The sequence below is a fragment of the Engystomops pustulosus genome, chromosome 3 (assembly GCF_040894005.1).
Source record: "Engystomops pustulosus chromosome 3, aEngPut4.maternal, whole genome shotgun sequence".
NCBI lineage: Eukaryota > Metazoa > Chordata > Amphibia > Anura > Leptodactylidae > Engystomops > Engystomops pustulosus.
In genome coordinates this window covers 229,409,257-229,421,453 of record NC_092413.1, presented here as the reverse complement: position 1 = coordinate 229,421,453, position 12,197 = coordinate 229,409,257, and the positions used below count along the sequence as shown (strand labels likewise).

At 45.7% G+C, this 12,197-nt stretch overlaps 1 protein-coding gene across 1 annotated transcript in view; it reads right to left on the bottom strand.

Annotated features, from left to right (window-relative positions):
- Positions 1–7,859: 7,859 nt before the first annotated feature.
- The window catches only part of LOC140122767 (fucolectin-like), an 84,297-nt gene continuing 79,959 nt past the window's right edge, over positions 7,860–12,197 (bottom strand). The window contains exon 5 of the mRNA XM_072143965.1: positions 7,860–8,115. Within this exon, the coding sequence (XP_072000066.1) occupies positions 7,974–8,115 (142 nt within the window). The 3' untranslated portion in view covers positions 7,860–7,973. The remainder of the gene's footprint in view (positions 8,116–12,197) is intronic.

Here is a 12,197-nt window from a genome sequence, read left to right as displayed (position 1 = left end):
CCCCATGCACCCTGCCCCTCTACTGATGATGAAATGTCCGATGCTGCTAGGCCATCTACTGATGATGAAATGCCCCATGCACCCTGCCCCCCTACTGATAATGAAATGCCCCATGCAGCCAGTCCCCCTACTGATGATGAAATGCCCCATGCACCCTGCCCCCCTACTGATAATGAAATGTCCCATGCTACTAGCCCCACTACTGATAATGAAATGCCCCATGCACCCTGCCCCCCTACTGATGATGAAATGCCCCATGCAGCTAGCCCCCCTACTGATGATGAAATGCCCCATCCACCCAGCCCCCCTACTGATGATGAAATGCCCCATGCAGCCAGCCCCCCCTACTGATGATGAAATGCCCCATGCAGCCAGCCCCCTACTGATGATGAAATGTCTCATGCAGCCAGTCCCCCTACTGATGATGAAATGCCCCATGCAGCCACCCCCCTACTGATGATGTAATGCCCCCTGCAGCCACCATCCCTACTAATGATGAAATGTCCCATGCTGCTAGGCCCCCTACTGATGATGAAATGTCCCATGCAGCCATCCCCCTACTGATAATGAAATGCCCCATGCAGCCAGTACCCCCTACTGTTAATGAAATGCCCCATGCACCCTGCCCCGCTACTGATGATGAAATCCCCCATGCACCCTGCCCCCCTACTGATGATGAAATGCCCCATGCACCCTGCCTCCCTACTCATAATGAAATGTCCCATGCAACTAGCCCCCATACTGATAATGAAATGCCCCATGCACCCAGCCCCCCTACTGATGATGAAATGTCCCATGCAGCCACCCCCCTACTGATAATGAAATGTTCCATGCACCCTGCCCCCCTACTGATGATGAAATGCCCCATGCAGCTAGCCCCCCTACTGATGATAAAATTTCCCATGCAGCTAGCCCCCCTACTGATAATGAAATGTCCCATGCAGCCACCCCCTACTGATAATGACATGTCTCATGCAGCTAGCCCCCCTACTGATGATAAACTTTCCCATGCAGCCAGCCCCCCTACTGATGATGAAATGCCCCATGCAGCCACCCCCCTACTGGTAATGAAATGTCCCATGCAGCCACCCCTGTACTGATGATGAAATGTCCCATGCAGCCACCCCCTACTGATAATGAAATGTCCCATGCAGCTAGCCCCCTACTGATGATGAAAAGTCCCATGCAGCCAGCCCCCCTACTGATGATGAAATACCCCATGCAGCCAGCCCTCCTACTGATGATGAAATGTCCCATGCAGCCACCCCCCTACTGATGATGAAATGTCCCATGCAGCCACCCCCCTACTGATGATGAAATGTCCCATGCAGCCACCCCCCTACTGATGATGAAATGTCCCATGCAGCCAGCCCCCCCTACTGATGATGAAATGCCCCATGCAGCCAGCCCCCTACTGATGATGAAATGCCCCATGCAGCTAGCAACCCTACTGATGATGTAGTGTCCCATGCAGCCAGCTCCCCTACTGATGATACAATGTCCCATGCAGCCACCACCCCTACTGATGATGTAATGCCCCCTGCAGCCACCATCCCTACTGATGATGAAATGTCCCATGCAACTAGCCCCCCTACTGATAATGAAATGTCCCATGCAGCTAGCCCCCCTACTGATGATGAAATGTCCCATGCAGCTAGCCCCCCTACTGATGTTGAAATGTCCCATGCAGCCACCATCCCTACTGATGATGAAATGTCCCATGCAACTAGCCCCCCTACTGATGATGAAATGTCCCATGCAACTAGCCCCCCTACTGATGATGGAATGCCCCATGCAGCCACCACCCCTACTGATGATGAAATGTCCCATGCTGCCACCACCCCTACTGATGATGAAATGTCCCATGCAACTAGCCCCCCTACTGATGATGAAATGTCCCATGCAGTCACCACCCCTACTGATGATGAAATGCCCCATGCAACCAGCCCCCCCCTACTGATGATGAAATGTCCCATGAAGCCACCATCCCTACTTGTGATGAAATGTCCCATGAAGCCACCATCCCTACTTATGATGAAACTAGCCCCCCTACTGATGATGAAATGCCCAATGCATCTAGCACCCCCCTACTGATGATGAAATGTCCCATGCAGCCAGCCCTCATACTGATAATCAAATGTCCCATGCATCCACCCCGTATTGATGATGAAATGTCCCATGCAGCCACCCCCCTACTGATAATGGAATGTCCTATGCAGCCAGCCCCCCTACTGATGATGAAATGTCCCATGCAGCCAGCCCCCCCCTACTGATAATGAAATGTGCCATGCAGCCAGCCCCCCTACTGATGATGAAATGTCTCATGCAGCCAGCCCTTATACTGATAATCAAATGTCCCATGCAGCTAGCCACCTACTGATAATGTAATGTCCTATGCAGCCAGCCCCTCCCCCCCTACTGATAATGAAATGTGCCATGCAGCCAGCCCCCCCTACTGATGATGAAATGTGCCATGCAGCCACCCCCCTACTGAAGATGTAATGTCCCATGCAGCCAACCCCCCTACTGATAATGGAATGTCCTATGCAGCCAGCCCCCCCTACTGATAATGGAATGTCCTATGCAGCCAGCCCCCCCTACTGATGATGAAATGTGCCATGCAGCCACCCCCCTACTGAAGATGTAATGTCCCATGCAGCCACCCCCCTACTGATGATGAAATGTCCCATGCAGCCACCACCCTACTGATGATGAAATGTCCCATGCAGCTAGCCCTCATACTGATGATGAAATGTCCCATGCAGCTAGCCCCCCTACTGATGATGAAATGTCCCATGCACCCTGCCCCCCTACTGATGATGAAATGTCCCCTGCAGCCAGCCCCCCTACTGATGATGAAATGTCCCATGCAGCTAGCCCTCATACTGATGATGAAATGTCCCATGCAGCTAGCCCTCATACTGATGATGAAATGTCCCATGCACCCTGCCCCCCTACTGATGATGAAATGTCCCCTGCAGCCAGCCCCCCCTACTGATGATGAAATGTCCCATGCAGCTAGTCCCCCTACTGATGATTTTAAGAAAAAGTTCCAAAATCCCCGCAAACTCAGCTGCCTCATATATCAACCTCTAAGATCAATCAAACAAGTCCAAAACCCGGAATAACCAAAAAAGCACAAGTACAAATGTCCTGAATACAGATAAATGACCCCCTATTAGGTACTTCAGACAGATATTAATGCTAAAAAATTAAATAAATGATTTAAAAAATTCTCTTTGTGGTTTGTGTCACTAAGATCGTGCACCCGATATCCTGCATGTGTTGCTTCCCCGCTCAGGTCCCTGGAGTTCACCTTCTTCTTCCCGGTGCATGTAAGTGCATTGTCTGTGTATAATGCGCTGTGCAGGGAGTCACTAAGATCCTGCGCCCGATATCCTGTATGTGTTGCTTCCCCGCTCAGGTCCCCGGAGTTCACCTTCTTCTTCCTGATGCATGTAAGTGCATTGATCGTGTATAATGCGCTGTGCGGGGAGTCACTAAGATCGTGCGCCCGATATCCTGCATGTGTCGCTTCCTTGCTCAGGTCCCCGGAGTTCACCTTCTTCTTCCTGGTGCATGTAAGTGCATTGTCCGTGTATAATGCGCTGTGCGGGGAGTCACTAAGATCCTGCGCCTGATATCCTGCATGTGTCGCTTCCCCGCTCAGGTCCCTGGAGTTCACCTTCTTCTTCCTGGTGCATGTAAGTGCATTGTCCGTGTATAATGCGCTGTGCGGGGAGTCACTAAGATCCTGCGCCCTGATATCCTGCATGTGTCGCTTCCCCGCTCAGGTCCCTGGAGTTCACCTTCTTCTTCCTGGTGCATGTAAGTGCATTGTCCGTGTATAATGCGCTGTGCGAGGAGTCACTAAGATCGTGCACCTGATATCCTGCATGTGTCGTTTCCCCGCTCAGGTCCCCGGAGTTCACCTTCTTCTTCCTGGTGGATGTAAGTGCATTGTCCGTGTATAATGCGCTGTGCGGGGAGTCACTAAGATCTTGCGCCCGATATCCTGCATGTGTCACTTCCCCGCTCAGGTCCCCGGAGTTCACCTTCTTCTTCCTGGTGCATGTAAGTGCATTGTCCGTGTATAATGCGCTGTGCGGGGAGTCACTAAGATCGTGCGCCTGATATCCTGCATGTGTCGCTTCCCCGCTCAGGTCCCTGGAGTTCACCTTCTTCTTCCTGGTGCATGTAAGTGCATTGTCCGTGTATAATGCGCTGTGCGAGGAGTCACTAAGATCGTGCACCTGATATCCTGCATGTGTCTTTTCCCCGCTCAGGTCCCCGGAGTTCACCTTCTTCTTCCTGGTGGATGTAAGTGCATTGTCCGTGTATAATGCGCTGTGCAGGGAGTCACTAAGATCTTGCGCCCGATATCCTGCATGTGTCACTTCCCCGCTCAGGTCCCCGGAGTTCACCTTCTTCTTCCTGGTGCATGTAAGTGCATTGTCCGTGTATAATGCGCTGTGCGAGGAGTCACTAAGATCCTGCGTCCGATATCCTGCATGTGTCGCTTCCCCGCTCAGGTCCCCGGAGTTCACCTTCTTCTTCCTGGTGCATGTAAGTGCATTGTCCGTGTATAATGCGCTGTGCGAGGAGTCACTAAGATCCTGCGTCCGATATCCTGCATGTGTCGCTTCCCCGCTCAGGTCCCCGGAGTTCACCTTCTTCTTCCTGGTGCATGTAAGTGCATTGTCCGTGTATAATGTGCTGTGCGGGGAGTCACTAAGATCCTGCGTCCGATATCCTGCATGTGTCGCTTCCCCGCTCAGGTCCCCGGAGTTCACCTTCTTCTTCCTGGTGCTTGTAAGTGCATTGTCTTGCGACACAATTTTAAAGTTAAATTCCACCATTTGTCTATATCAGTCGGATTACTTTTGCCTGTCAGGGACAATACAGTGATTTTGGTGTTCTCTGAAGCAGTATTTAATTAGGATAAGATGAGAAGCACAAGGGAAGCCACAATAAATAATAATAATATTAATAACAGAAAATAAAAATACATAAATAATAAAAATAAATGCTGCTTTTAGGCTGCCCCAATAACAACATCTGAAAAATCTTCATCTGACTTCCTGTTTGCATCCACTTCCTCTTTCATGAGCATTTCCCCTGCGGGGGTGCTGTGTGGAAACAAAAAGCTAGGTTTCCCAGCTGATCACTGGTGGATGTAATAGGGGGGGGGGTAGTCTTTGTGATCAGATTACCAATAAAGGGATCCTCCCGTGGCCGAGCTGATTAGAGACCGAAATTGGAGGTGCATAAGGAGCTGGAGTTGATGGCAGTGGGGAAAGGTCTTCCTCATGGAAGGGCTGGGAATAAACATGATGAAGGTCATGGACTTCTTTTTTGTTTCCAGGTTTATTTCTAAGTTTAGTGCCTTTGCATTTGGTTCTAAACCACAAAACCTACAGAAAAAATTGCTCAATTTGCACTGTATATTTTTGTTACAAATAAGATATATGTAAAATCCCATCGTCTCACCCAGTTACTGTGTATTGCAATGCAATCACTGCCTTCAGCTAAAACTATGACTATGTGGACGTACTCTCACTCCGAAAAAGAAATACTGGATGATGTGAGGCGTAATTAAAGGAAGTTTGTGGCAGAAGATCTAGTGATGAATAACAAAGAAAGTCCAGCTCACCTGCTGCCCGTGTAGATTGCCCGACAAGGCGCGGATGACCCTTGTGTGAGGGCTTGGTAAACTGTGCAGGAAAAAAAGCATTCCAAATCCAGCCGTGTCAGAGGAAACTTGAACTTTATTGAGGCATATCGTTAAAATCCATGCATGTCATTGGCCAACATGATGGTTGAGGGGGTTTATCATTTTCGTAGAAATCTTAGAGATTACTTCAAAAATATTGCACCCAAATTTTTACCAACAGTGGTAAAACCCCCCAATTTGGCCACATCCTTTCCAACACAGATTGCTGCCCTTGATGTTACTAAATTTCTTTAGAAAGCACACTCACATATGTTCTTTGTCTAAACATTTCAGAACACAACGTGCGGGTGATACTAAAAATTTCTTTTGGCAAGGGATAGAAAAGTGACTGGTTCGATCAGAAGAGGTGACATAAATAGAAAACTTACCAATAGGGAAACTTATTGGATGTTTATTCTTGATACAAGGGCTCCAGGGGGCTGGATAGTAGAATGGATTTAATTACCTGCAACTAGTTTCCTTCTTTCCCCCTAAGATTTAGGTCCCGTTCAGTCAGCAAGGAATAAGGATTTTGCTATTGTGGAATAATGTTCCTCTTCGGCCTCCGTAGAATGTCTTTTGCAACTTGTTTTTTTACATGTTTTTATCATTTAAGTTAATTTAGTGGATTATGTGTTCCAGCAATTTTGGTGCATTTTGGGACGAGTTCCTCCCACGGGAAACCATTGCCGTTAGATCAATGTTGTTGATGAAGACTAAGGCTCATTGCCGAAACGCGTCGATCTTTGTTGCGTTACATTGTACCCATGTCAGTGTGTTTTCTAAAGAATACATTTTGGAGAGATATCGAACCTCCGAGTGCTGGATCTGTTTTATTTTTGGCATCTATTATATTTAGGTATTTATGTGTTTATTGAGGTTAAGGCTGATGGAGAGTGATTGAAACAACTCAGGTTCAGGGTTGGGTGTGTTAACCGATGGTCAAACGACGAGATGTTCAGTCTTGAAAGATAAAGTTTCAAGCAGAAGTATATAGCTGGGGGTCATCAGCAGAGAGATGAGACTGGAAACCAAATCTGTCCAATGGGGGCAGTATAGAGGGAAAAGAGAAGAGGACCTAAGACTGAACCCTGAGGACCCCGACACTGAGAGGAGAGGACCTAGGACTGAGCCCTGAGGACCCCGACACTGAGAGGAAGATGAGAAGAGAAAGATCCAGAAAAACCAATATAGTACAGTGTTATTTAGGCCAATGGAACAAAGGCTCCTGAGGAGGAGCTGGTGGTCCACAGTATCAAATGCTGCAGAGAGATCCAGAAGAATGAGGAGAGAATAGTCACCTATATACAGTGTTGGACTAGGTTTCCTTAGGCCCACCAGAAAGAAAATCAATCTGGGGGCCCACTCTTCAGGAAATATACTCTAGCGGCCTCCAAATTGTGTTGTTTTCTGATTGACCTCTGTGGTTCATTATTGGGTTGAGCCAGGGCCCACTGGAGGATCCTCTGGTACTCTGGTGGGCCAGTCCGACACTGCCTATATATAATAGATTAGGCAGTGAGGAGATCACTGGAGACTTTAGTAACAGCAGTTTCATGAAATAGTATATAATAGTAATAGCATTAAATATCATAGTGCAAAAACCAGATTGTAGGGGGTCAAGGAGGGAGTTAGACGATAGATAGCGGGTTAGTCGAGAATTTAAAATGCGTTCCAGGAGTTTGTAGAGGAAACACAGACTAGAGACTGGTCTGTAGTTAACAGCACTGGACGGGTCCAGGGAAGGTTTTCTTAGGTATGGGGGTAGCAACCGCATGTTTGAAAGAAGAGGCAACACCAACCAGAAGAGAGAGAGAGGGTGAAGATGTTAGTGAGTTGAGAAGTGACTGCTGGGGAGAGACTGTACCAGATGTGAGGAGATGGGGAGACTGATGTAGGTAGTGGGGCGAGCAGAGGAAAGGAGCTGGGGCACTTCTTACTTGTGATTGGCTAAAAAGTAGAGGGTAAGGTACCACAGGGAAGGGAAATATTGGAGTTAGTGGATTGCAAAATTATTTTTTCTAGACAAGAGAGGAAATGCACATCCTTATCCCCAGGAGCAATGTCTGACCTATAAGACCCTCTACATCACCTCTCCAGCAGGACCCCGGAAGGTGAAATCCCAGGAAAAATGACACACCAGGCGGAGAATGTGCGGAAGCTTTTATTCCATGATATCTTGCAGTTATATGTGCAGTGATTATTGGGATTATTACTATATGGCAGGAATTATATTATCATCAGATATAAGCTCATGTGATCACTCTCCATAGATCTGAACCTCACACAGGTGGAGACATTGCTGCTTTCCTTTCAAAACGATATTGACGTATCTCCCGACCATTTCTCCGCAATCATAAGTCTGAGTCCCTCCATCTGGGAGAGAAGTCACCAGAGCACACCTGTGACAGAAAGGATGACAGGTAAGTATCCATAACATACATATATATATATACCAGACTATAGCTCCCTGCTCTACTATTACTGATATACACCTGGATAAGGAAATGTCTGTAACCTACCTGCCTCTCAGTGTCCTGAATTGCCTCACATTCGCGCAAGTTCTTTAACCGCTTCAGGGTCACAGTGATTTCCATGTTCAGATTGTATCCAAATTTTTGTGTACTTTTAATGGCTCTAACATTTTGTTATTATAAAAAATGACTAAACAAGTAAAAAAATCTAAAAATATTGGCAATAGCGTGATGATGTTCTCCTATGGTGCTCCAGTTTGATCCCTATAGTAGGAACAGTTACCACTAAATGCCAAAAATGTTTGGCGTGAACCTTTAGTTGAACTAACTAAATCCGCTTTTACTAGTTTGTCACGTCAATTTCCTGTTACAGATGAATGGGAGATCCTTAAATTCCTCTACGTCGAGGTTTGCTGTCTGCAAAATTTTCCAATGTTTTCTCACAATACCATCCACCTTTAAAGGGCACCTACCACCACGATTCTACCTATAAAGGTAGATCGGGTGGTAGGTGGATGAATGGGACGTGAGGATCGCCCTTTTTTAGGCTAATCCTCACGTCCCGGCTATCCTTTAGTAAACTTTAATAAGTGGGTATGTACATTTTTTTAAGCGGCTACTGGGGCATGAATTAGTCGGACATGAGGCTGCACGTCGCGGCTACTCCACGCCACAGTAGCCTCTTTTCTCAGACTACCATTTCATTTTCCCTCGTCCGTGTACCCGGAGTTATGCGCAGAACGCAGGCCTGCGGTTGCGCAACCATAGCTCCGAGGCCGGCGCTACTGCGCGCGGAAGATGAAATGGTAGGCAGAGAAAAGAGGCTACTGGGGCGTGGAGTAGCCGCGACGTGTAGCCTCATCTCCGGCTACTCCACGGTAAGTAAGCAGGAATAGTCTGTTTGGTCCATGTTGGCCTCGCTAACATAGACACACACTGGTAATGTCCGTACTGGGCCTGCTTATTATGGAGTAGGGGTAGGCTGGTAGTGGGACTCCTACTCCACCTGAGCTTTGGTCCTAAGGTGCGGGTCACAGGTGCAGGGTCACAGGTGCAGGGTCACAGGTGCAGGGTCACAGGGGCGGGTCAAAGGTACAGAGTCACAGGTGCAGGGTCACAGGTACAGGGTAACAGGTGCAGGGTCACAGGCCTCGTTAGAGCCTGACATAATCTGCACGCCAGAAGCAGTAGGAGAGGCTCTACCTGGAGAGCTGAAGGCTGGACCATGTTCACACAGCAAGGGTAACTGAGTGCCTCCTGTAATACTGCTGGCCAAGAGTGTGTGCCAGGCAGCCTGGTACCCGCATAGCTAGGACCTGATATTGTATTAGGCAGTGCCCAGCCGGGCAGGATTTATTTTTGTGTTGCTTTATATGTGCCAAAACCAAGGCTGAATTTATGTTGTTTTTTGAAGTGTGAATAAAACACTTTATTTGGACTTTAACCCTGCATGTGTCCCTGTTTCCTGCACTACTACTACCAGGCATCTACCTGAGAAATTCCCCACAATACCCACTTATTAAAGTTTACTAAAGGATAGCCGGAACGTGAGGATTAGCCCAAAAAAGGGCTAATTCATCCACATTCATCCACCATTCATCCACCTACCACCCGATCTACCTTTATAGGTAGAATCGTGGTGGTAGGGTCCCTTTAACCTGTTAAGGACCTCGCCCTTTCCTGTTTTTTCGATTCAATTTTTCACTCTTCATAATCAAAAATCTATAACTTTTTAAATTTTACACTTAAAGAGCTGTGTGAGGGCTTGTTTTCTGAATCACAAATTGCACTTCATAGTGATGGTATTGCCTTTTCCATGCCGTGTACTGGGAAGCGGGAAAAAAATTCCAAATGCAGTGAAAATGGTGAAAAAACGCATTTGTGCCGTTTTCTTGTGAGCTTGGATTTTACAGCTTTCACTGTGCGCCCCAAATGACTTATCTACTTTATTCTTTGGGTCGGTACGATCAACGGGATACCAAATTTGTATAGGTTTTATAATGTTTTCATACATTTACAAAAATGAAAACCTCCTGTACTAAATTTTTTTTTTTATTTTGCCATCTTCTGGCGCCAATAACCTTTGCAACTTTTGATGATGTTGTCAATGCTACCATGTTTAGCACTGTATAACCTTTTGATCGCTTTTTATAGATTTTTAAGATATTTTTCAAAATGGCAAAAAAGTGCTATTTTCAACTTTGGGCGCTTTTTTCTGTTACGGGGTTAAATGCAGTGAAAAACAGTTATTATATTTTGATAGATCGGGCATTTTCAGATGCATCGATGCCTAATGTGTTTATGAATTTTATTGTTTATTTATTTTTATACCAGTTCTATGGAAAGGGGGGTGATTTGATTTTTTTTATTATGATTTTTTTTTAAACTTTTTTTATTTTTACTATTTTTCAGACTCCCTAGGGTACTTTAACCCTAGGTTGTCTGATCGATCCTATCATATACTGCCATACTAGAGCATGGCAGTATATGTGGATTTTCCTACTCATTCATTACAATGTGCAATTAGCAATTGTAATAAAAGGGTTAAAACGGCAAGATGGTGGTGCCCATGCGTTGCCATCTTTTTGAAGCCGCCACCAGCTTTGGTGGCGGTGATCGCCAGGATGCACCGGATAAAATGACATGGATGGTTATGGTGTACGAAGACAACCTTGTTTTCTGCTGATTGTGTTCTTCCTTGCCCCAAAGCATTTATTGCTTCCTCTCGTGCTTTTCTGAGAAGATGTTTAAAATATTTTCATTGACAAAATCCGCTTGTCATTTCGTCCAGTCTTACTTTCTCAGTCTCATCGTCGGAGACAATTCTGCATACCCTCTGAAACTGGCATGTAGCAGTGACTTTCTTTGTAGAGTAGGGATGGTTATCATTGAAATGTAAAATACTATTACAATCAGTATCCGTTCTATATAAATCTGTAACTAAACCTCCACTTTCATTCTTTCTGACCGAAATATCCAAATATCTGACTTGAACAAGATCAAACATCGTAAAGTAGAAACAAAAGATATTTGCTTTTCAGCTCACCGATCATTGTCCCCCCTGGCTGTGCGGTTTGCTGGCTCCAGGACTTTGATATCAGGATCAAGTGTAAGAAAAAGTTGCATTCCGCACCAAACGTGGATTAAAAATTGTCAATTTTATTTGGAAATCCGATTAAAATCCATGACACAAATGCATTCCATGGCGGTGCTTCCTGCACAACACTGGGATATGGTGTAGTAATAACCTACTCGTTAGGTAACACTGCCATGGAATGCATTTGTGTCATGGATTTTAATCGGATTTCCAAATAAAATTGACAATTTTTAATCCACGTTTGGTGCGGAATGCAACTTTTTCTTACACAAGATCAAACATCATATTGAATTGTAATTCACTTGTAATAGAATTGTCCCCGACTGTGAGACTAACATGTTTTTTGTTTTCGGTATATTATGATAAATCAGACTCGAACATGGTTACAATGTAATTTGTATTCTTTGCATTGATAATTGTGCATGAATATTTGGTTCCTAATTTGATGTATCCTTTTAACTTTAGAAACGGACTATGAAGTAATTCACCTATTGACCCTTCCCCTTCCATCCCAGTTAAAAGTAAGTGAGTGCCAGGATTTTTCCGTTCTATTGGTACAGCGTTTGCTCATCCACGTGCCCCACCCAACCACGGAAGTGCCGCTCCTTTATTGGTTATATACCATATACGGTTACATTTGGTATCTCAAAGAGGCGATAGAGTTGAGCATAATATTTAGCTCAACCAAATCTATTGAGCGTCTTTCCATTTCCTATGAACACAGACATATCAGTTACAGAAATGACCACTGTATGCTGCACATGTGCCATATGTCTGGCTATTTCAGTTTTTTGAGACTTTTCTTGGCTTTCCTGATGGTCAGATGTATCTTAGCGTTTTTCTTTATTGATATATGTGGATTGGGTCTGTAGTAAATTGGCAATTTTTTAAAACAAAAAGTTGCAAACAGTTC